The 26,675-nt window shown below is 42.1% G+C and overlaps 1 protein-coding gene across 3 annotated transcripts in view; it reads right to left on the reverse strand.

Annotated features, from left to right (window-relative positions):
- GABRB1 (gamma-aminobutyric acid type A receptor subunit beta1) overlaps positions 1-26,675 on the reverse strand; it is a 545,263-nt gene that overhangs the window by 413,671 nt on the left and 104,917 nt on the right. The window contains exons 1-4 of one of the 3 annotated variants that reach the window (XM_066573122.1): positions 25,055-25,076; positions 21,252-21,309; positions 20,990-21,081; positions 20,745-20,812 (exon numbers count right to left, since the gene is read on the reverse strand). In XM_066573122.1, coding sequence (XP_066429219.1) covers positions 20,745-20,812; positions 20,990-21,081; positions 21,252-21,309; positions 25,055-25,076 — 240 coding nt within the window. Of the gene's footprint in view, positions 1-20,744; positions 20,813-20,989; positions 21,082-21,251; positions 21,337-25,054; positions 25,077-26,675 lie in introns of those variants that run through there. The other 2 variants (XM_066573124.1, XM_066573121.1) reach the window with 2 other exon arrangements.

Below are 26,675 nucleotides of genomic sequence, written 5' to 3' on the forward strand. Positions count from 1 at the left end.
GTGATGATATGGCCCCATAGAGCCCTGATCTCACATCATCCAGTCTGTCTGGGATTACATGAAGAGAAAGAAGGATATGAACAAGCCAACATCCATAGAAGATCTGTGCTTAGTTCTACAAGGTGTTTGGAACAACCTCTCTGCCAAGTTCCTTCAGAAACTGTGTGCAAGTGTACCTAGAAGAATTGATGCTGTTTTGAAGGCAAAGAGTGGTCACACCAAGTATTGATGTGATTAAAATGTATCTTTAGACCATTCACTTTGTATTTTAATTCACAAAAATAAACTGTTAATACTTCTATTTTTGAAAGCACTCTTACTTTGCAGCATCTTTTCCACACTGGCCTGAAACGTTTGGACCATACTGTAAAATCTTGAACTACATGGAATTTATTTAAGAAGCATCAGTATATTTAAGGGCTCCCACCCACTGGCGTTTTTTTCTCCACTGGTCTGCGAGAGTAAGTGAAAACTCTCGCAGAGCAGTGCGAGAAAATCGCTGCAATATCGCTGCGACAGTCTTTTCAATGGGGCCAGCGGCAGCAGCACTAGCCCCATTGAAAAGATATGAAGAATGCCGCAGACTTCTGCCACAGCTGTCACAGCTGTGGCAGGAGTTTCCTTCATCCCCGCGGGGCAGGAGTTTCTGACAAGCCCTGCAGAATGATTATCGGAGAAGGGCTTGAAATAAAAGCCCTTCCCCGATAATCATACAAAAGTGGTTAAAAAAATAATTAAAAAGTTACTCACCTCTCCTGCTGTCAGCCATGTCCTCCGGCACTGCTACTGAGCTCTTTCAGCAGACGGGGATTTAAAAATCCCCGCCTCCTGAAAGGGCTATGCAGATTGGCTGATGGCTTAGCCAATTCCAGCTACTGCTTAGCTATTGGCTGAGCACTCAGCCAATGGCAGATAGCTCTTAGCTATTCATTCATGAATAGCAATATCTTAGCTATTCATGAATGAATAGCTAAGAGCTATCTGTCATTGGCTGAGCGCTCAGTCAATAGCTAAGCAGTAGCTGCTATTGGCTGAGCCCTCAGCCAATCTGCACAGCCCTTTCAGGAGGCGGGGATTTTTAAATCCCCGTCTGCTGAAAGTGCTGGACAGCAGTGCTGGGGAGCCAGCCAGAGGACGCGGCTGACAGCAGGAGAGGTGAGTAACTTTTTAATTATTTTTTTAACCACTTTTTTATGATTATCGGGGAAGGGCTTATATTTCAAGCCCTCCTCCGATATTCATTCTGCAGGGCTTGTCAGAAACCACTGCTTTCAATGGGATCGGCAGCAGAAAGGAATGGGATAGCATGCCGCGGACTTCTGCCACAGCTGTGACAGAGGATTCCTTCATCCCTGCGATGCAAGACTTTAACTTTAGAATCGCATCGCAGTGGAGAAAAAAACGCCAGTGGATGGGAGCCCTAAGAATGTTGATACACTGCTTTTGTCTATTTGAAGTAACAAATGCAAGAACAGAAGATAGGGGCATATTTATCCAAGATCAGTGTTATCACGACAGTCTTAGATAGGTGACGATGGAGTAAGATGTGCTAAAAATGTAATAAGAGGCACATTTTGGGCCACTTGTTTGTCAGTTGCTAAAATCTATGTTAGATACAATCTTCTGTAGATTTCTGCTACAATTTACTCTGCTTACAATTTACAATTTATTTAGTTTTTCACTGAGTAGTTCACTGAGCCTCCCACCAAGCCCCTTCCACTTTTAACGGAAGTGACAAGGAAAGAGTTTTTAACACCAGAACCCTGACATAGGAATTTCATGAATTCCTCCCACTGTATATATTGTATTAAACCTGCGCTCTAGTTTTGGAACAAAATTCTGCACCGAGACAGGAGGGTGGAAGGGGTATATTACCTCAAGTTGATTAAGTCAAGTGTAGTTCAGGTCCGACAGATCAGGGTCCCATTTTCAGATGGCCAAGATGGCCACCGTCATCTTTAGACTACCTACATTGGTATCCTTAAGACTACCATGCACAATGCACTATACCTGCTCTGTGATTGGCCAGCACTGCTCATATGATCAGTGCTGGCCAATCACAGTGCAATTAGAAAATGACGGTAGCATCTTGACCGCCTGAAAACAGAATCTAGAGCTGGTAGAACTAAATGACAGCTGACACAATCAATTTCAGGTAATAGACCCTCTCCACCTTCTGGCCCTGGGACAAAATTTTGTCCTGCAACTGGAGGGTTATTTTAAGGCAGTTTACCAGAAGTTGAATATTGCCTGCATACCAGGCACAGCGCCATACATTTCATAGTGGCCATGTGCTTGGTATAGCAACTCAATCACATTCACTTGAGAAGGACTGAGCTGCTGACAGGCCATGGCGCTTACCTGAGATTTGCAGCATCTTCAAACAGCTGATCAATTGGCAGCGGACCTTCCCCGATTGTATATTGATGACCTATCTTGAAGATAGGTCATCAATATCCTAGTCCTTGAAAACCCCTTTAATTATCAAAGTGTAATTACTTATTGAATGAAACATACTATGTGACATTCTCTGGAATGAATCTTATTTTTAGTGCATGGCTTATAGCCTGGTTTCTTAACTTTTTCATGGCCAAGGGTGTTTTGGGCCTCCATGTCTAAAGAAAAAAATCATCTTTTGGAACACTGCATTGTAAAGGTGATTTCTTTTATTCCTTGGTCTACAAAAAAAAATTGGGGAAGGGTGGTGGTGGTGGTGGTGGGGGTGCACAACAAATTAAAAAAAATGGAATCTGCATGCTTACAGAGTACAGTGTGCTCATTTTTCCTCTGAAACAATTTTAGATACAGGGTGCATCAGTGTACTTTCAAAGGTTCAACATGCACTATTTTCAGGGTCGTAGTTGGGGACACATATGGGGGACATGCCCCGGGGTGCAGTAACTTAAGACTCGGAACACAGGATGAGTACATTTCAAGTTCCAGCCTTTCCTCTCCTGCTTGCATTCCTTAAAGTTACAGCAGCCAGCTGTTGTAACTTGATCAAGGCAGCAGTCTGTGGGGATGGACAGAAGGAAGCCCGTAAGGAATCTCTGCCATCTTTGATTGTCATTGTTGGAATATGACAGCTCTGCAAGAGAGGTACATTTGCATGTAACCATATGTGTTTAATGTGTGTATGTGCATGTAATATGTACGAGCTGTAGTGTGTAATGTGTTTTGTCCAACCATGACACGCAGGATCTGTCACCTGCAGATCTCCTGCAAATGAACGAGTAACAAAACAGGGATAAAACCAAAATATGGGAAACACTGTCCCTATATAACCTAAGACAGGAAAGTGACCCTGCCTGAACGCAGGGCAATCACCCCGATAAGGACAGCCCTGACCGTGTGCCTCGAGCCCCTAATTGACCCTACATGGGAAAGGGAAATAACACAAGGAAAACCCGAAGCTAGAAATGAAAACAAGCACAGAACTTAGCTTGAGATACAGCAGGTAGCCAAATGATCCAGGACCAGAACTCTGAATGCTAGCTAAGCCAGACAGAGACTGAAAATCAACTGCAGTTAAGCTCAGTATCAGCCCAGGTAAAACAGCCATAGTAATTATCCACAGGTGTGACTAAGCATGTCACACCTAATACCCCACCCACTGAAGCTGAAGATGTAGAAAACGCTCCAAAACCAGCACCAGACTTATCAGCAAGGCAGCAATTCCAGAACCATTGCAACATAATGTGTATGTATCTAATATATCAGTGACAATCCGACAAGCATGGCACAGTAAGCCGCTAACATAGCGCACCTATGATATTTGTGTCGCGTGGCCATCTATACACCATATAGGGAGCCCAGTACGATGAATAAAGCATTATAGTTGGGGGCCCTGTTTTGCGTTGGGGCCTAGGTGCTTCAAGTTACGCCTCCACATTAAGGGGTTAAGGGAAGTTGGGGGGCCCCAAGATATACGTTTGCACCCGGGCCCATGAGCCCTTAGCCATGCCCCTGGCCACCAATTACTTTGTTCTACAATGACCACACTATGTAATAGCATAGAGCCACACCATACGATTTAGTGCTACTATATGCATATAATTGTGTCTATGTATATTTTTGTGTAATGTGTATATGAATGCAATGTGTGCATGTATATATGAGTATGTATATTTTCGCCATGGAATTGTGCAGCACATTGCACAATTGTGCGGGTATTGAGTGTGCATTTGCACATCCCTCATAGACGTCTATGGGGCCTTCCCGAAACGAAACCATTAAAATCAATGGTTTTGTTTTGTCCCTTATGCGGCCCGTTATTTTCACGGCCGCATAATGGGGCTAAAACACACCCATCTGTTTAAGCCCTTATGCATCACCTTCAGAAGGCTAGAACATGTAGTATGCTGAGCTTGACCTTACTGTATACTGTCCAAAATTAGAAAAGAGCCATAAACCAGATGGCAGTCAATATTCTGCTCTGCATTACTTTTATATGACTATTGCGCTTCCTTTGGTTTTCATGTGGCCCATTTTTGGCACATATCAAAGAAAAGGGAATTCAATAAAATGATCTTCACTACAGTATACATGCTGATTCTGTTTTATGCCAAGTATTGAGAAATGATCAAATCTGTAGCTCCTGCAGGCAGATTGTATTTTGCGGATCCCATCACTGCACTAGAAGAACCTTGATATACAGATACATAGCAATTCTGGACAAACTTTCAGAAGCAATGAAATAAAAGAAAACCAGGTAAAATTGAAATGGACACTGCAATCAAAATACGTCCACTCGAAGCAAGCCTGAGAATAAACAGCATCTGACTTATGACAGCCGAAAGGCAAAAAATACACTGATGTTTATCTTTCAAATAGAGCTCACTTAAGCAAAGTCAAAGACAGCTTATAGGCTGCTCTTACGTTCAAGTCAACAAGTTATTTCTCGACAAGAAATATTTAAGCTCTCAAGGTAACGTCAAGCAATGACTCATAGACATCAACTGGCACAGAAATGTCACATACCACCAGCATACAATTAATGATGATGTTATTTAAATTATGTGACAACCTAATGGGAAAAAAAGAATCTACTTGGGGTATGGTCTCTTGCAAATGTGAAACAAATAGGATAAATTATTGGATATGAAGTATGCACTAAGTGCATAAAGTAGTAAAAATGCATTTCCTAATCTTAAGGGCTCTTTCGCATGGCTATAGGCGTTTTTATCAGCGCCCACCGGTGCCGTAAAAATGCGTGAACGGGCGCACAAATTTAAGGCCGCAATAGTGTTGCCACCTCTTCCCTCCCCCTCTCTGGCTCACCTACTCTCTCTTTCCCTCTGGCTATTTGCAATGGGAGTGGGTTGGATGCGTTAAAGAGCTAAGCACCCGCCCCTCCCCGCCCCTTGTCCACAGCCAGCAATGGGAGGGGGCAGAGCGGGACAGAGCTTAGCTCTGCCCCCTCCCATTGCAAACAACTGGAGGGGAGGAAAGAGGAGGAGAGAAGAGGGAGGGAGTTTAGCAGTCACACTGCTAAACTCCCTCCCACCTCCCTTCTCCGGCCGCTGTCATTGGGTCCCATAGGAGCCCATGCAGCGGCCAAAGTAGGATAGTTCCAGTACTATCTTTTCGGCCCGACTTGAGAGTGCCCAGGGCTACATTGGCCCGGCTGGGCACTTTTATGTTGCAGGAATACGGCTATGTGATCTGATGCATTGGAATCCAATAGATCAGATCATAGCATATATCGGCCGGCCGTGAAAACGGTAGCCGATATACGCTCGTGTGAAAGAGCCCTAAAGGCATTTTCCAGGGAGAATACTATTGATGACCTATACTCAGGATTGGTCATCAATAGTTGATCTGCTGGGGTCTGTCGCTTGGGACCCCGACCAATCAGCTGATTGTGCGTGTTGATTATATTGAGAGCCGTGCTTACAGTAATAAGCTCTGGCCACTACACAGAGGTCAGAATAGAGACTTCTGCTGCTTCTGCTCCGAACTCTGTGTATTTGCAGCACTATGAGCTGGTGCACAAGTGATTGATCGGTCGGGGTACCGAGCGATGGACCCCAGCCGATCAACTATTGATGACCTATCCTAAGGATAGGTCATCAATAGCATTTTCCCTTAAAAAAAACCTTTAAAGGGGCACAAAATTTTCAGACAACTTATGATCATCTAATAGCCTATGTATTTTATCAATCTTGTAATAAACTTTCATTAAAAATGTTTTCATTTTACCACTGTAAATCAAAACTGAAGTGGCTGCCATTAAGAGTTTCCCTTCAAGCGCCCTGCAATCTATTGCTTGTTGTTAAGGATTGAGCTTCTATAGTAACTGGGATGCTAGGACTTTTTCATAGCTGTGGGGAAGAAATTATCTTAACAAGCTGACAGATGTGCAAACAGTATCTACATTCTCTGCCTCTCTTGCTTTTACAGCATGCGTAAGGGGCCAACAGGCAGATGTAAACTGGGTTTACTAATAGGGATGAGCGAGTATACTCGCTAAGGCACTACTCGCTCGAGTAATGTGCCTTAGCCGAGTATCTCCCCGCTCGTCCCGAAAGATTCGGGTGCCGCCGCGGGGCAGGGAGCTGCGGGGGAGAGCAGGGAGGAACGGAGGGGAGATCTCTCTCTCCCTCTCTCCCGCCCGCTCTGCCCCACTCCCCGCCGCAACTCACCTGTCAGCTGCGGCGGCCCCCGAATCTTTAGAGACGAGTGGGGAGATACTCGGCTAAGGCACATTACTCGAGCGAGTAGTGCCTTAGCGAGTATACTCGCTCATCTCTATTTACTAATTATTCAGCCAAAATGTCTCTGAATGACCAACTCGTTCAATCATCTTGGGAAAGCAGATGGATGGGCATTCAAATATTCCCTCCCTGATGATTAAACTAGAGACAGTGCAATCCAGCATGAGACGTGAGGGAAAGAAAGTACAAGACAGTGAACTACAGGCAGAATAGTAGGCTTGCAAAACTCCCCCTGCCTGAAAGTGGTTCACAAACAGCATGGAGGCAGGCAGAAAATTGGGGAAGAAGAACATCTATAAATAAAAACTTACAGACATGAAACAGGGTGCAAACAGCAGCAAATGAGAAGGTATGGAGAATCTGGTGTATTTTAGAAAACTTCCTGGAAACTCAGCTATGCTTTCAATGGGTTTTCCAGCTCTAATAAATTCATGCACTATCCTCAGGTTAGGTAATCAATGGTTAATAGGGTACCGCTGCTCACGATCCCTGCTGATTAACTGCTTGCCCGGCGGCTGTCACAATGTATGGAGCAGAAAGCAGATAGCAGTATACATTGGACCTGCTATGGTATTGCAGGAACATCTCCCATTGAAAACTACTATATGAAGTTCCATTGCACAATGCATAGAATTCTAAAGGAAGGTCATCAATAATAAAAGTCCCAGAAGACACCTTTAAGTACAATGGTATGCATAGTGCTATGTTATAACATGCATAGTCCAGTCTTAAGAGTGTGATATGTAGAGCACAACACAGACCTGTAACTAAACAGCCATATAACTCCTGGGAATAAATGGCCAATGGGTGTGTACATTTCAAAAGTAGGGCATAAATTGATTATCATTTCATACCAACACAGTCTGATATACTGTAATATGGAAAAGAGCATGCTGATTGGCTATAAGCTACAGACAATTTTTTATAGTTATAGATCCAAAAAAGAAGCTAGTTTTGAATCAACTGATTAGAAAATAGAGGTGATTAAAATATGATAAACTTTAATGCACATTACAACTATATAAATATCTCAATAATTACATAATATAATCTCAAATATGTAAATTTTACAATGATGTGGTGGGGTTTGTTATCAAAGCAACTCTGTCCTCATGCGTATACATTAAGTACCACTACATGCTATGCCTTACACTCACTCATCATCACCATAGCATCTACAACAAACTTCACACTTCACATCATCTACATCCACACAATTGGCTTGCAGCTCCCTCTCTCAATCAAACACACAAGCCTACATCTTAAAATGCACACAGTTTCATTAATTATCTGCTGAAGTTCTGTGACAGTGTTTTCACGAAATGCTAAAATCTTGATTTAAGAATGATTTTTCCTAAACTTAAGTCCTGGGAAAACCTGGTATGTCCTGGAATATATAAAAGTGAAGAAGAGCACCGAGCTGCGCAAGCAGAGAGAAGGAGACAACAAAAGGATCCAAACATTGGTTTGTCGCCAACCTGGACGGACTTTCCACTAGTGTATAATATATGTAGTTACTATATCATCTTGAAGGAGCTATGTATGAACTGGTGTTCTATTTATGTACTTAGCTTTGGTCTGGTGCTGTATTTATGTACTAAGCTTGGTTCTGGTGCTGTATTTATGTACTACGCTTGGGTCTGGTGCTGTATTTATGTTCTGAGCTTGGGTCTGGTGCTGTATTTATGTACTGAGCTTGGGTCTGCTGCTATATTTATGTACTGAGCTTGGGTTTCATGCTGTATTCATATACTAAGCTTGGGTCTGCTGCTGTATTTATGTTCTGAGTTTGGGTCTGGTGCTGTATTCATGTACTGAGCTTGGGTCTGCTGCTATATTTATATACTGAGCTTGAGTTTCATGCTGTATTCATATACTAAGCTTGGGTCTGCTGCTGTATTTATGTACTGAGCTTGGCTCTGGTGCTTTATTCATGTACTTAGCTTGGGTCTGCTGCTGTATTTATGTACTGAGCTTGGCTCTGGTGCTTTATTCATGTACTTAGCTTGGGTCTGCTGCTGTATTTATGTACTGAGCTTGGCTCTGGTGCTTTATTCATGTACTTATCTTGGGGCTGGTGCTGTATTTATGTACTGAGCTTGGGTCTGGTGCTGTATTCATGTACTGAGCTTGGGTCTGCTGCTGTATTTATGTTCTGAGCTTGGCTCTGGTGCTGTATTCATGTACTGAGCTTGGGTCTGCTGCTGTATTTATGTTCTGAGCTTGGCTCTGGTGCTTTATTCATGTACTTAGCTTGGGTCTGGTGCTGTATTTATGTACTGAGCTTGGCTCTGGTGCTTTATTCATGTACTGAGCTTGGGTCTGGTGCTGTATTTATGTACTGAGATTGGCTCTGGTGCTTTATTCATGTGCTTAGCTTGGGTCTGGTGCTGTATTTATGTACTGAGCTTGGCCCTGTTGCTGTATCCATGTACTGAGCTTGGCTCTGGCGCTGTATGTAGCAGAATACAGTCAGACTGCCTATCAGCGTGATATATATTGATTTAATTTAATGATCGGGGGGGGGGGGCGTGAAGAAAATTGTGCACAGAGGGCCATCTAACCTAAGGTCAGCATTGGTTTAATATAATAGTGTGCACAATGAAACAAGCAAGCCTAAATAAAATATAAGCACAAACCCCCATGTATTCTCATATAATCTACATTATAACATCTATTCCTCTCTTTCTCCCACATAACATGCATAAATACCTTGTTCAAAAATCATAAATTTGCATAAAGGATAGAAGAAAGTTACTCAGATGCAAATGAAAGAAATTATACATACAGTAATACTATCAGTTGGAAGCATTTGTGCATTATATATATAGAATCCGGTCTAATTTGGTCTCACTGGGTATAATTCCGATCGTGTTGTAACTCTGCATAAGGGCAGCTATCAATTTATGCTCAATATTTTTTACAGACCGTTTGAGTACCCCATAAATTCAAACCATTAAGTCACCAAGTGCTGCAGTAATTTTTTTTTATGTTAGCAATGCATTTAATCCAGGACATCTGCCCCTTAGGAATATTATCTCTCAAAGAAATGAGAACAAATCAATATGCAAAACACAGGGCTGTGAGATAAAGAAAATGAAATGTTTACTTAACCCAACTCCTATTTCCATCCCACTATTACAATAAAAGTCAAGCCAGTGATTGCTAAGCCTTTCAGCACTAGGGATCCCCTAAAAAAAAATCTCTCGAGAAATAGCTACCCAACTAGACCGAGCTCGGACACGAATTTTGGACATGAATTCGGACATGAATCCACAGCAAATCCGTGATGCATCTGCTGTAAAGTGTGTAAATGTGTTAATCTGTGGCCTTTCCGTAAGGGATTAAGTACTCTGCAGATTAGAAAAGTTTTCGTTTTATGTAGATGAAGTTTTGAAAACCCCATATACGTCTATGCTACTTTAAATTGCTGTGGATTTGCAGTACAGAACCCACAGCGCAAATTTGCGGCAAATCCGGACCCGTCCTAATTACGTTTTTTTAAGACTACAGCAAAATTAATTAAAACAGATGTCATGCCCCAAAATAAATGCAAATCCCATACAGCACAATGAATTCAGCAGACTTCACCATTAAACCTGTCACCAACTATAAGCATCATAAATAGAGATGAGTGAGCATACTCGGTTCGGGTGTTTTTGAACTCGAGTACCGCTTTTTCCGAGTAACTGACTACTCGGACGAAAAGATTCGGGGGGGTGCCAGGTTTAGCAGGGGGTTGCAGAGGGGAGTGGGGGGGGGGAGAGAGAGAGGGAGAGAGCTCCCCCCTGTTCCCCACTGCTACCCCCCGCTCCACCACGCCACCCCCGCCCCCCGAATCTTTTCGTCCGAGTAGTGAGTTACTCGGAAAAAGCGGTGCTCGAGTTCGAAAACACCCGAACCGAGTACGCTCGCTCATCTCTACTCATAAACTATGTTAGGCTATGTTCACACTAGCGAGAATGTCATTCGGGTTTTAAGATGCACAAAACTCACATGAACATGTACTCTATTCTTTTGAATGGACTTATTCACAGGAGCAAATGTCCTATCCATTGGTGTTCCTGTGGAACGCCCCCCTCATTGTTTTCAATGGGACCTTTAAAGACATTGCATGGCACTCGCATGCGGCGCGATGTTTCCCATTGAAATACATAGGAAACACGTGCGATCCTATGACGCGCGGGAAACACGTGCCTGAGGTTTGCAATGTGAGGCGTTTTGGAATGAAATGTTGAAACAAATGAATGAAAAACACATTTCATCTGCGGGAAAAACGCACATTGGCAAGCGCGATATCGGGCCGATAAACAATATCGTGCTCGCCTGTGTGAATTTGGCCTTATGGTGCTTATAGTTTAGGTAAGGTGTAGTCCAGGGAGCCTTTTTTCCATGATTTTAGGTAGAATTTGCACAAAATTGGTTCAAATTTCATGTCCGCGGCCTAATACAATGTATGACGGGCATTTTGTGCCTACAGTATTTTTATACTTTTTTTTTAAAGAATGTCAGAAGAACATTTCATATTCCTGAATTGACATCAATCAATTAAAAGTAGTCCTCTTGACTCATTTAATAGTATAGCGGCCCGGGTTGCTATTGCAGGTGCAGCTTACATTGAATTCAATGCAATAGCAGCCCGAGCCGCTGCACTACGGACAGCGCTGTCTGATTCTTCTCCCTGTCCGCAGTGACAGCGGGGCTAGCAAACAGCTGATCAGTAGGGATCTTGAGTATCGGACCTCAACTGTCCTGAGGATAGGTGCTCAATAACAAAGTTCCCTCTAATAACCCCTTTGATAGCATAGCTGAACCATCTGTAAAGGTAAAGCTTGCTACATCTGTACGACATTCGAAATCTGATTGGTTGCTTGGGTACTACCATTTACGTTTAGCGATACTATGTATCAAACTTGAGGCCCAAAATGGATCAGTCTGGCAGTAAGACTTCTTCCTTAACAGTGCAAATCAACAGCAAAGCATACAAGGACGTAAAATATTTCTCTTGCTTTTGAAACGGATATAGAAAAAAAGCTCTAGAACATTTCATTTAAAGATGAATTCTACTTAGAAAAACGTTTTTCCGTAATCTAAAATCAATAGAATTTCTTGCCCTCTTTTGCTTTGCATGTACCACTTGTCTACGGGCTATGATGCCTCCTATTCCCCAGCTGTCAGGCACTTTCTCTACCTGTGACCAAAAGGTGTGTACATGTATAAGACAATGGAGGGTGTAGTCAAAAAGACGGATCCAGCCCTATATCGTAGCAGAAGGAGGACACTTTTCTTACTACAGTCATAGCAGTGGTCCAACGGAACCTAGAGATATGTGGATAATGGATTTCTTCTCCTCACATGCTGGTCTTCAACTTTGCTCCATAGTTTTACTCTCTCTTTCTCTTAGAGGGACCACAAAACCAAATTGAAATCCATGTTCCGGGGCCCCCATAGCACTGGATCAGTCTTTTTGACTACACCCTGTATATATGATCATGGATACTAGTAGCTGGACTGTTTCCTGCAGAAATATCAAGGTGGCTGAGACTTTGTGCCTGCGTAGAGGACAGTAGAGGAATATCTGGAATGATGCCAGAAAAAGCAAAGCTCCTGAAAACAGGCCAAACATTGAATTTTTCTGGCATTTCCCTTGGGTCAGATTTAATTGTTTAAATCGTCAGAAGAAGCTATATACCTTCTGCTCCTGATTCAAGATCAACTAATTTAGCTTCAGGAACAAAAATTAAGAAACAAAAATAGAGCAAATCTGTTTTTTTTAGAAAACAAATAATATAATATATAAGATAATACAATGGACTTTTTTTTCCCATTTGTCACCTCAATTGTAGATTTTATGGTTGAAAATAATTCCCTCGACGTACAATATCTTAAAGGGGTTGGCAACTTTATCAAGATTTTACCCATGTACTGTTATTAGGGTATCAGTGCCAATGTCTTCTTTCGTAAAGGCCTGCATGCTCCCTTGTTCAATACAATCTACTTCCCGGTCATCATGAAGCTCCTGCACAGATCATGGAGGGACACAAGACCCATTACGCCCATCAACGGCCCCCATTGCTTAACACTGTGCTAGCTTCCTTTGCCATGTACAGTGTTATTCAATAGAGACTGCTGTTGGATGTGTTAGATCATGTGCTCTTCCATGAGTGGCGATGCTCATAGAATCATAGAATGGTAGAGTTGGAAGGGACCTCAAGGGTCATCGGGTCCAACCCCCTGCTCAGTGCAGGATTCATTAAATAAAGAAATGTGTGCTAATCCCTTAATAGCATAATATAATTCAAGGAGTTGACTGTTTTTTATTTTTAAGCCCCTCACCCAAGGTATATTTTATCAGTTTTCTTACAATGGTGCCAGCACACCATTTCAGTGCTCTGACACCACGGCATTTGACATGTATAGTCACTGGGTCATCAAGCCCTGGTGACTTCTATATTAGAAGTCACATGAACTTCTAATATAGAAGCGCCAGCCTGCTTACAGGATGTAACTGATGACACCCCATATCAGGGCCTGTTTTTGGCTGCAGCGATAAACAGGTTAGTAGTATTATTACTTTTTATATTATATTCCTTCCCCCCTGGCACCTATGTATTTTATCTATTTATATGTTGGAAAACCCTTCTAAGTGACTTCTAGTGCTGTTTGGAGTAATAATAGCAAAGTAGTAAACTTCCTTAATAAAGAATACCATAATTTGAAAAAGAAATAATTAAATGGCATTTTGAGCACTCAATGGTGGTGGGCATATTTATAAAAGTGATAACAAGTGCAGCCATATTGGTTGTCACTTTTGCATTAGCCTTTCAGCAACTGACAATTCTACTGTCATATGTTTGCTGAAGCATGCAGAAAAATAATAGTTCAACTTCAATTTCTGAGAAACTTGTTAAACAGTGACACCCAATATGGCTGCACTTCCTGTTTGCAAAAATGGCCGCCATTGCTGAAAAGGAACTGGCAAGAGATGTAAATGTAAAAGATATTAAGTATTGCAAAACCGGGGATGGAGTACCCCTTAAATGCTGGATGTTTGCTGCTCCAACACAGGTGCAAGTACATACTTAATGCTGGATTTCCAACTATTGTTTAAAGCAACCTTTGGGTTTCAGGACAAAATTCTATCCTGGGACCACAGGAGAGAGAAGTCTCTGCCAGCCCTCTTGCTCTTAGCAGCCTTTCTGTTCCTACCAGCCTTCTCATCTGCCAGTTCCCAGTCTTGTTTTCAGCCGTACAAGATGACTGATACAATCTTCTGACTATCTAATCTCCAAATTGCATTGATAGTGTTCGACTACCAATGCACTATACCTGCTCTCTAATCAATCAGGACAGGGCTGCTCATGTGATCAGTGCTGGCAAATCAGAGAGCAGGTACGGTGCATTGGTAGTCTAACACTAGATAGTCCGAAAAATAATGCCAGCCATGTTGGATGGCTGAAAACAAGACCTGTACATGGTGAATCAGAGGGACAGCAGTGAATTTCCAGGTAATATGCCGCCTCCCGATCCAGCCCCGAGACAGAATTTTGTCCCAAAAATGGAGAATAACTTTAAATTATACAGTTGGGCATGTGGACTTCTTTATAGCGAAGTGCAAAACAACTATATGCTGGACTAATATGTAGTAAAAGTAAAAAAAAAAAACATTGTTTGCTAAAGTCTGCCACTCACAGATATTGATTGCAACAAGCTGCTTGATGTGAAGTCAACTGCACAACTGAAGAGAGAGGATTGCTTCAAAGCAACAAGACAGAGAGCAAAGACTAAGGTCTGTCTTATTTATGATTATTATGCTCATTAGCAATTTTATACCTGTCCGCTAATAAATGGAAGGTGAAGAATAATTATTATGTCTATGGCTAAGTGGTTGCCTGTTTGCTATTCAGGGCATTGGGCATCTGTGATTGTTCTATAAAGGAGGATGGAGACTCTGTATATCCCATGTCCTAGTGATAGCCTCTAGTGATGGAATCAAAGAAGAATATACAGTAATTACCAAATCTTGCTATTGCTATACCTTCTGGTTTTCTTATACATGGCCATTTTTACAATTAAAGGGATGTCCAAGGTTAGAAAAACATGGCTGCTTTCTTCAGAAATCTTTCATTCACAACTAATTAAAAACATTACGTCTTATCCCAGACCGACCATAGACTCACTTCAGCTGACTTGTCCATCTTTGAACACATATGTGATACTGTCTCATGTGAATCTGGGATCATCACCAAGCTCTACTCATATTTCATTACATCAACTGGTAAATTCTCCTACATGCAGCGATGGAAAACAGACCTGGGTGAGAAGCTGCCAGTCACTGATTGGCATAAAATAGCCACTTCGACCACTAAGCTCTCAATTAATGCATCATTCATGGAAGCAGATTACAAACGTTTAAGCCGCTGGTATCTGACCCCTCCGAAGATTATCCTGTATGCTTTCTGGGGTATCGGGTCTTTGCTTTAGAGGTTATGGGAGAGAAGACACCTTTCTACACATTTGGCGGAACTGCCCCAGACTTCATCATTTCTGGATTCAAGTCTTCTCTTTAATATTTGCCTTTCATAATATTACCCTGTAAGTCTCATTGGGAGGGGAATTCCAGATATACCGAAGTATATATTTAGATAAATCTTTTTATGTTTCCTGTTTGCCCATATAGCAGAAAGCTTCAGTTAGCATTGACCTTGTCAAAATCAAACTGTCCTGGATAATGGTCAATGAGGAATTGGCTACCCTTCTCATAGATCATGAAAGAACCTGGGCATCCGGATACCAATACTCCTGTACCATGAGGCTATGGAACTCGTCTGGTCAAGCCCAAATTCCCCCAGTAAATGCTAGCCAACCTACTAGTGCCTCTTCCACTCCCCCTATCTAATTTGCATTCTGTTTCACTTGTTAGCACCATCATGGGGATGATTGTATTGCACAATTCCTTTCCTCTGTCTATAACTAATTTTCCCATTACCCCGTCCCTTACCCACACCTATCCCTTTGGTGTCTGTCCTGTCTCCGCCAAGGTTGTATTATTTCTGGGACCCCTATCTTTCGATATATATAAAGTATACTCAAGAATCATGATGATCGTATACTTTGCAACTTACAACCTACTAAGTTTATTTGATTCTCCCATTCTCTGATTTTACTGTTTATACAATGTTGTATTTTTTTTTGTTTCTAAGAAAAAACAATAAAAACTTATATAAATCAAATACAGCACTGCTATTGTCTGAGGGTTGGGCCTGGTATTGCAGTGCAGCTCCCATTCACTTCAATAGAGCTGAGCTGCAATACTGAAAAACAACTCTATGGACAAGGGTAATGGTGTGTTTGAAAGACAGCAGCCATATTTTTCTAACCCTGGACAACCCCTTGAATGTGAAAATTCCCTTTAACTATGAAAACTGTATTAGTATTAGGGAAGTTTAACAGGAATAAATGAGTATGTCATCTATTCTGAAAGGTTTTGTTCGAAAATCATTGCGAGAAATGTTGATTTGAGTCCTTAAAAGAAATATGGTGCCTTTTGAGGCAAAGGCAAAATGTGAAGCTGCTGGACCCCAATGCAAAACCTGCAACAGAGTCCCCAACTATAATGCTTCATGTATAGTACTGGTCTTTTCATATGGGGAGGATAGACCTTATGGACCCACTATAGCTCCTGGGCAGGGGCATAATGATAATGGGTGCAGAAGATATAGTTGCACCTGGACCCTGGAGCCTTAAGGGGCCCATAATGGACATAACCGGTCCATATAAGGAGACCGAAATATTATAGTTGGGGGGCATGTTACAGATTTTGCATTGGGGTCCAGTAATTTCAAGCTATGTCTCTGCTCATGGTTCCTGGTGCAACCACACCCTCTCAACCCACTATAGTTCCCTAGTTTTGAGGACTTCAACTGCGCTCATCTTCTAATAACATGACACTGGCTTTAAATCATGCTACATTCTATGTCTATGAAGTACCAGCAATGCAGGGCCTGCTACATAAAGTCACTCAAGTTTTTTAGAAAAAGCTTAAGTTATCATATTTTATAGCTAGAGTACATTTTTTTCAGCGTATAGGCCAGGTTATAATGAGAAACAAATTAACTGATTTAATCTTATTCCATAATTACGTACAGGATTGTAACATGCCAATTGCCTTACAAAAACATCCCTTAAAGTGAATCTGTCACATTGTGCATGCTAACCAATCTTCAGGTAGCATATTATAGAGCAGGAGGAGCTGAGTAGATTGATATATAGATTTGTGGGAAAATATTCAGTATAATTTGTAATTTATTGACCTAAAACTCTGCTAATTTTGTGCTCAGGAGTCCAGTGGGTGGTCCTACTCACCGACTGACAGCCATTCCTGAATGAGAATATACATAGACATAACTATCAATCACTTATAGGACTGCCCACTGGACTCTTCAGCTCAAACGTACCAGAGGTTTAAATAAATAAACTACAAGTTATGCGGAATGTTTCCCCACAAAACTATCTATCAATCTGCTCAACTCCTCCTGCTCTATAATATGCAGATCAGACTGTATAATGTGACAATTTCCCTTTAATTCAAGAATTTTATAGTGCAACATCTCCAATCTTGGCCTCCCAAAAAAAAAAAATGTCATTGATTAATTCTATTTTAGGTATTCGTGAATCAACCTTGTAGATTGTTGTCAGGTTCTGCCCTGTTCTCTGTATAAATACATCTGCGCTACTATATATTATATAGGTCATATTACATGACTTAGTAGAGGTACTATATTAATACAGGGGACCGATCACAGCGATACTTAAAGGGATTCTGTCACCAGGTTCATGGTGTTTGACTTGGAGCTGAGCTCTGTGTCATGAAGGTGTGATGCGCCAGCTTCTCCCCACCGGTATCATGCATACTGACAGCTCTCTCCCCTTTCTGACACTCTGCATGCTGTTGGTGGGGAGAGGCCAGCATGGCCCGCCTCCATGACTCGGAGTTCAGCTCTGAGTCCAACTTTATGAACCTGGTGACAGAATCTCTTTAATGCAGGCACTCAAAGAGTCCTGATGGTAGTAGAAGCAAGCCAGTAGAACCAGCGACATTGGCATATTCTCACACTATTGGTGAGTAAATTTATATATCCTTTAATAGAAGCAAAATTTATCGTAAATTGCGCAAAAACTGGACAAGAAAAGCAAACAAATCTTCTTACAGAGTCATCTAAGAATAAAGTACTATTTCAACAGGTAGTAGAGAGAAAATACTACAGGGTTATTAAATACCAAAAGTGTACTGCGATTAAAAAGTAACAAAAATAATATTACATTGTATTTTGTATAATATAGGATATTATATAATAATAAATAGAATAGTATCCTAAACCAGCAAAGATATGGACTCACAAACGTTTCTGCACTTTTGGTTGCGTATTGTATTTCAATACAATCACAAAGTAAAACAACGATTTTTTTTTTCAAGATGGATCAAGTAAAACATTGACATCAAGCAAACTAGTTTCTAGAGCAGTGTTTCCCATCCAGTAAGGCCCGCTTTATGGAGCCTTCCTGCTGCTGGAAACTGTAGATACAATTGTGTCCTAGTGGTATCAGAGATTATAGAATAGTACTTAAATTTGGTAGTAAATTCAAAACCATATCATTGACAAAGGAGTTATCCCAACAAAAAAATGGATTACCTATGCAAGATAAAAAGTCTATGGAAAGATAAATCATGTAGCTTGTACCCCAAATTGAAAGGAGTTATCCAATGATGGAATAATACATTAAAAAATACCTTTTATTTCAAAAATATTGAAAGTATAGACTATGACTAAGTGTGCCGTTCACATCTGAAATGTATCAGAAATAGAGATGAGCGAACCTACTCGGCCACGCCCCTTTTTCGCCCAAGCGCCGCGATTTTCGAGTACTTCCGTACTAGGGTGAAAAGATTCGGGGGGCGCCGTGGGTTAGTGGGGGGGAGAGGGAGAGAGAGAGGGCTCCCCCCCCTGTTCCCCGCTGCTACCCCCTGCTCCACCACGCCTCCCCCCGACGCTCCCCGAATCTTTTCACCCGAGTACGGAAGAACTCGAAAATTGCGGTGCTCAATCAAGTAATTACTCGAAACGAGTATATTCACTCATCTCTAATCAGAAACTGACTTTTTTATGCATTGTAGTCAATGCCCTAATGCGTTATATTTTAATATTTTTCTAATAAAAGTTGTTTTTTTAATTTCTTGTTGCACCATTGGCTGAGCAGGGTTATCACCTTGGTGCTACTGTTCTATATATGGATGGTCAAATGCTCTGTCCTTTTGGTATCAAGCTGTAAGTTATCCAATGACCACTGTTGTCCAACCACTGGGAACCCTTGGGGATCAAAGTAATGATGTATCATAATTCTCCCTTGTTCATGTAGTGTGCGTGCGTAACCATCACTACATTTAATTCTATGAAAGTGATGAGATAGGTGAGACAGTGAATGGAGCGATAGTAATGCATGTGCACTGCTGCTCCATTTACTAGGGAAATGCACTGTATGGTCCTTGTAGATTTCAGTAGTTGGATTGTACATTTATCACCCATGCTGTTGGGAGGTGATAAATGTTTTTTGGTGGGATAACCCCTTTAAATCCAGGGTAAGAGCCATATATTTAAAGGGCCACTTCATTGATTTCTTTCATTCATTATGTACCTATCTCTCCAGTATATATAAGTGAGCTAGTTAGCTTGGTAAGTTTTTTTGTTCCTTCCATCTGAAACTCCCAGCCTCTTTCTCCTCCACTGGTCATGTGATCTTAATTCTGACAGCTCAGGTCTACTTTGGGGTATGCTGTCTGAAACTAGTCAATTTCACAGTCTGTGTGATGCCGTTGCTTGAATCCTACCACAGAAACTGTCTGGATGGAGCACAGGCACTCCTATCACAGTTACTGATGATCACACAGCTCCAGTCACACATGTGTAATAGAGGAGATCACAGCTCATACATCTGACTGTATAATTGTGGTCTGTAGCTTATTTAGGTAAGTATATAAGTTAATGATAATTAAACTGTCCCCCCAGTAGGCAGAAATGGTAAAGCCTCTAGCTAATGCTGTGCTGATTCATCATGGGATTGATGTGAAAGTGAAACCAAAAAATGTCACCATCAAGATGGTGCCTGATAAGCATCAGAGAGGAGGCTTCATGCATGGAAGTGGCTGCAATATACAGAGGAGACCTTCAGAGTGTGACATGCAATCAGGTGAGGGGTGCTGAGATGGAAAAATGTGTTTTCCCTGTTATGGCCATTTATTAAACATTTTTTTACCTTTGTCAACACCACTAATAATATTTAAAAGTGGTCTCTGAACTAGGAAAGGTATGGGACCTCTGCTCTAGAACTTAGTTAAACTTTTCCAAGTTGCAAACACAAAACATTGGAAACAAAATACATACAATAAAAAAGCAATCAAGTCATATAATTAATACTAATACTAAAGCAACCAGTAACATAATAATAAGGTAAAGCACATTGTGCATAAACTCCATTGTAAATACACATATCAAACTGTAGGCAATGTGTACGCTCAACAAATGTCACATGCTGTAGTAAGCTCAGCAGCAGGACCACAATTCAACTATCTCACTCCACAACCATTTACACCTTGCCAATCCAATTGACTCTCCTTTAATTGGAAAATTAAACCAGTTCCTAGTTCATAGTTAATAATAACATTTTCTCCAGAACCCAGACAAGCAACTACGGTAATAGAAAAAAAGCCTATGCTGTCCATGGTGCTGAAGAAATAGAGCAGCCACCCTCTCTCCTCCACAGATGGAGACATTTCATACATCAGAATTAATATACAGAGATATAATTAGCAATAACTATCAACCAGAGCAATTAGTCACAACACAGGCAGCTAAGTGAAGTCATCAAATACTCTGGAGAAAAGACCAAGTTGACACAAAGTTGCAGGGTAAGCACAAGGCTCCTTCTCCATTCCTCCCTGCGCACTTTGTTTAATTCAAAGGATGTACTCACCATGTTGACTTCAGAGACCATATCTATGCTGGCTACAGCTATTCTCATCCCCACATCAACAGGAGGGCCTGGGGACAAGAAGAAGAAGAAGAAGAAACAGTAGGCAGATGTGTCATCATAGGAGCAATATGCAGAATAATTCAGGAACCATCTTTTTTTTGCTATGACATGGTTGCATTGCATGCTCATACACTACATATATTGCTATTCTATTACAATATATCATGTCTCCTTGGTATCATTACCTCCAAAGTCTGGCCTCAGTCGGATGTCATATCCTTTGAGCAATCTATCCACTGTCTCTTTCACATATGACATGTTGCTGGGCTCATTAACACTGAGAAGAAGAAGAAGAAGCAGAAGTATAGATTACAGAATCAGCAACCTAAACTGCAAGCATCAGACATTAAACCCCCCCACCATAAATCCTCCACCCCATTTATATATGTATATATCTATATAGGACACCAATTAATGCAATGCATATTTCTCTGCAGCACATCTCACCTCTGAGCACAGCACACCATGGCTATAAGCATAGGAAACGATGCAATCCCGAAATATCCTCCTCTCTTCTGCAGCGTCCACATTACTAAGTTGATAGCAAAGGAAAAAAAATAAAAAGGTTTTTTTTTTTTTTTGTTTTTTTTTAAATGAGAGAAGATTCAACGAATGCAACTAAAGTCTGAAGCCAGGCGATAATTCCTAATAGACAGGGGCATGCGCAGTGGAGGCAGCATCTACACTGACTGTTTGCAGGAGAAGATTGGAAAAAAATAATAGGAAAAAATGTCTCCGAAGGGTTAAAAGTTAGGTCTTGGTCTTAGTCCATAGAGGCGGATGGTGGTGGTATTCCGGGGCTGGTCGCAGGGCTCAGCTCCTGGCTTGGGGGAGACGGGTGAGCATGGCTGTGATTGAGATCTGCTGTAGTGGAGTACGTGCTGCTGCTGCTGCCGGAGGATCACTACAGTCTGCTGCTACTGCCGAGGGGCTGTCAGCGGGTCTCCTTCCCTGTGCACGGTGCAGCCATTCCCAGGGAAGCTGCAGTGGTGGTGGGAGAGGAGATGCAGACTCTACCTGATCACGATTTCTCTGATTATGGGAGGGGGCAGGAAAAAAAAAACAAACCAATTACTTCTGCTCTGATATGTGGATGCAGGAAAGCCGGCCTAGATACGGGGGATCCTAAGATAGAAGAAGGATGGGGCACATCATCACCATCATCATCATCCTCATACTGCTGCACAGGGCACAGGATGGAGCCACCTCTGCTTGTCCTACAGTCTACCTGCAGGATTAGGTCAGAGGAGTAAGGTGGCACATGTGGCTGCATGCAGAATACAGGATGTGCGTGGAGATAGATAGATAGATAGATAGGTACATACATAGAAATATATATATATATATATATATATATACACACACACATATATATATGCACATATATATATATATATATATATATATATATACATATGCACACACACACACACACACATATATATATGTATATATATATATATATATATATATATATATATATATATATATATATATGAGATAGATACATAGATATAAGATAGTAAGAGATATGAGCTAGATAGATAAATAGATGCATAGAGAGATAGATGGATAGATAGATGGAAGATAGATAGATAGATAAGAGATATGAGATACATAAAAAAAATCGTAATTCCTACACACATAGTGAGGTTTCATGACATAAGGAGCAGGGAGCACCTGTTGCCCTTTTTCATATTACTTATTTATAGACAGCGATTAAAGAGCTATTTCATTTTTAGCATTCTTAGGGCTTCGAAAGATGAGCCTGTAACGTAAGACGCTCACTCCTGCGCAATTTTTGGTGCAGTAAACGAGTGTATTTAACGCCCATGCCTTCGCAAATACAGAGCAAATTTGCACAGGCACCGCTCATTCACATGGGTGGAGGAATCACACCGCTCTGATTTAAAAGGCTAATTTGCCTAATGAAGTGCCTGTGATCACGGAATGCACTGTGTTTAGCACATACCCTTGTGGATGTGTGTATTTGCGCACCTCCCATAGACCTCTATGGGGTTCTTTGGTGGCACGCACAAGATAGGGCAGGTCTCATTTTTTTGCGCCTGTGAAAAAAAGAGGCACAAAAGAATTTGTGAATTTCCTGCGCGCATAATTGTGGTGTATCATGCACATCTGTTTAAGCCCTTATACTATTTAGACATGCATGAAGATGACATTGCTGGTTGGCTATGGAATGAGCATTAGAGTTGAGCGAACATACTCTGCCGAGCTTGATGCTCGTTCGAGTATTAGCATACTCGATGGTGCTCGTTACTCGAACGAGCATCAAGCCGCGTTCGACCCCGCCCCAGTTTTTGGCTCCTCCCCGCTGTGACATGCCTGTTTTGGCCCCGCCGCGACGCAGCGCGCGTCAATGGCAAATTTTTTGTCTGTCAGGCAGGCGGGGAGAGAGAGAGACGAACCTAGGGGAAAAAAAAAAGCTCGGCACCCGGCGTCCCACATACAAAAATGCTCGAGTCTCCCATTGTAGTCAAGGGGTTCATTACTCGAGTAGAGCTCTCGAATTTTACAAAAAGCTCGACTCGAATAACGCGGACCCGAGCATTGGGTGCTCACTCATCTCTAATGAGCATCCTGAAAATCAAATAAAACAAGGATGCACAAGGCTAAGAATTCAGGGACAAGTTCTTTTTTGTAAATTAATTTTCATGGCACTGTGCAAAAATACAAAAACAAACCAATAAAGAAGTATCCAAATCCTATTAATATGTATTAGGTAAGAAATCAAATAATGGCTCATAGAACAACGAATACTTCTATTTGTATTTATTAAAACTCAGCTTTTATTTTCGAAGTTAAAAAAAATAGTACCACACAAAAAGAGAATCCTAATGTGACCCTTAGGGCTCTTTCACACGAGTGTATATCGGCCCGCTGTTTTCATGGTTGGCCAATATATGCTGCGATCTGATGCATTGGATTCCAATGTATCAGATCACATGGCCGTATTCCCGTGGTGTGAAAGTGCCCGGCCGTCCAATATAGCGCCAGGCGCTTTCACACCGTGCCGAAAAAATAGTCCTGGAACTATCTTTCCAGCCGGAATACGTCAGCCGCTGCATGGGATTCTATGGGAGCTAATGACAGCGTGACTGCTAAACTCTCTCTCTTCTCTCCTTCCCTTTTCCTGATTGCAATGGGAGGGATGGCTCATGGGCGGAGCTAAGCTCCCACTCCTCCCTGCCCCTTAACCGCAGCCAGCAATGGGAGACGGCTGGATAGAGCAGTGCTTGGCTTTGCCTCTGCCCAGCCCCCTCCTATTGCAATCTGTCAGAGGGGAGGAGAGAGGAGCTGAGCCGGTGAAGGGGAGGGAATGCTATTATGCATTATTATGCTCATATGCATGCTACTTGTTTCATCCTTATCAAGACGGAGGACCCTGTTCATCAACCTCTCCCTAATGTCTCCTAGGCTATAGTCATAAATAGGGAAGCATATGTGGGGGTATTCAAATCAGCGCAAGATAAAGTTCAATGCTAAAAAAAGTCAAAGACTGTTTCAGGTCGAACGGTACTGAAAGTTCTGCTCAGCATGAACCCAAACTTTGGGCGGTACAACCCATCCGAGCTCGCAAAAATTTTTACTTCTTCCTTTCCTTTTCCTCTTCCTTCCTTTCTTCTTTTTCTTTCTTCTGTTATGCATAACATTTACAACTATTGAACAATGTTAAACATCAATTTTAGGAGTATTGGTGATTCCGGTTCGGTTAAAACTAATCCAGACCAAACCAAACTTCTTCTCTTTTCTGAAGGACGGGGATTGAAAAATCCCCGCCTCCAGAAAGCGCTGCCTCTGATTGGTAGAGCGCTGTAGCCAATCAGAGGCAGTGCCCATCATTGAATGACAGCTGAGTACTGTTTCTGATTGACTGAGTGCTCAGCCAATCAGAGGCAGCGCTTTCTGGAGGCGGGGATTTTTCAATCCCTGGCCTCCAGAACAGAGAGGAAAACTGCCGGGGCTGGAGAGAAGAGCCAGAGGGCTTCTAGGTGGGTTAATCTTTTTTTTTTCTTTTTTCTTACAGCTTGCTATGAATTTTAGGAAAGGGCTTATATTTAGAGATGAGCGAACACGTTCGGCCCCGCCCCTTTTTCGCCCGAACACCGAACTTTGCGAACACCTCGGTGTTCGGGCGAAAAAGTTCGGGGGCCGCCGTGGCAGCGCGGGGGGGTGCGGCGGGGAGCGGGGGGGAGAGGGAGAGAGAGAGGGCTCCCCCTGTTCCCCGCTACTGCCGCCCGCGCCGCCGCGCATCTCCCCGCCCCCCGGCGGCACCCGGACACTTACGCGCGAACACTCCAGTGTTCGCTAAAGCCGGTGTCCGGGTGCGGATGTGTCCGTTACGGACACGTTCGCTCATCTCTACTTATATTTCAAGCCCTTTCCTGAAAATCATCGCTGCAAACCCACTGCTTTCAATGGGCCACAGCAGTGCCGGCCCCATTGAAAGAAATGGGAAAGCATCACGGACTTCTGCCACAGCTGTCACAGAGGATTCCTTCATCCCTGTGTCAGGGGAGCACAATGTTCTCCCTACTGTTTTTAATGGGGCTAGCGCTGCTGCCGCTGGCCCCATTGAAAATAATGGGCGATATTGCCCATTCTTCTTTGCAATGCAAGATTACATTGAAAACATCATAAATGAGAATGAAACCATTGAAAATCATTGGTTTCATTATCATTCATTTTCACTCACTCTCGCATCGCAGGGAAATCGGATCGCCAGTGGGTGTGAGCCCTTAATCACGTATAGTTACCTGGAGAACATATCCATTCAATATATTTTTACATGGCTCAGTATGAGCCAGATGATGAGCTCCTATCCATGATATTGCTGGTCCTTTAGGTGGCCTTTAGACAGGCCAATGCTGTATGAATGGGGGACAAACGATCATTAATATGCTTGTTTGTTCCCCATACAATTTCATCACTATCAGCAGTATAACCCCCATTTACATAGGAAGATGTGCTGCCAATGCCAATGGCTTTTGAAGCAGTAGAAAATATTCAATCAGCAATAATCAGGTGATCAAACTTCATTTGTGGTGATTGGCTCGTGTTAAAGGATTCCCATGTGTCTAAGTTGTTTTTTCCCTCTTGTATGGTAGCGAAACAATGGAAGGAATCTGATGACATAAATGATCCATTAGCCTTCTATGAGATTGTTCATGGCATCCAGCATATAAGCTTTGATGCTAGATGTGTTCCTGCACTGGACAGAAGAAGGTTGCATGCAGACATTTTCTGTCTCGATATGGACACTAGACCGCTGCGCAAAGGGCGTAAGAATAGTATGGTGCTAGACAACTTCAACCTATGGGTTTAGAGGCATTGGTAAATGTTGTGGCTGATGAGCGCTGGTGTTATCCAGACATTGAAACATGGAGAACCCCTTTATGTGTGTTTTGAGTTGGTGTTCAATACCCATAAAAATGTCCACTACATTGGGTATTATTTTAGGAACAGTGAATCTATATAAAGTGATCTACAGCCACTGTAATGATTGAGTACAAATGAAGAAATAACTATTTATGCCATTGAGATCAATATTTGGTAGAGGACCCTAACAGTCCCTGTAGATAGTCCTCTATTGGCTGTAAGGGCCCTTTGCCTGGCCAAATGATCAGGCAAGAATGTTTTTTTGCCCAACTGTGGGGCCATGTGAAGCTTTATCCGATTAGCTGGCAAATAAGCACTAGCCCATTTATCAGCTTATTTATGCAGCTAAGGAAATCATCATTATTTGGCAGTACATCCCCCCCCCCCTCCTCGTGAACAGGAAATGTGCCGCTGACAATTATGGCCCTGTATGGAGGACGAATCATTGTATATATGATCCCTGCACATTCAGCA

Source organism: Eleutherodactylus coqui, chromosome 7 (assembly GCF_035609145.1).
Source record: "Eleutherodactylus coqui strain aEleCoq1 chromosome 7, aEleCoq1.hap1, whole genome shotgun sequence".
Taxonomy (NCBI): Eukaryota; Metazoa; Chordata; class Amphibia; order Anura; family Eleutherodactylidae; genus Eleutherodactylus; species Eleutherodactylus coqui.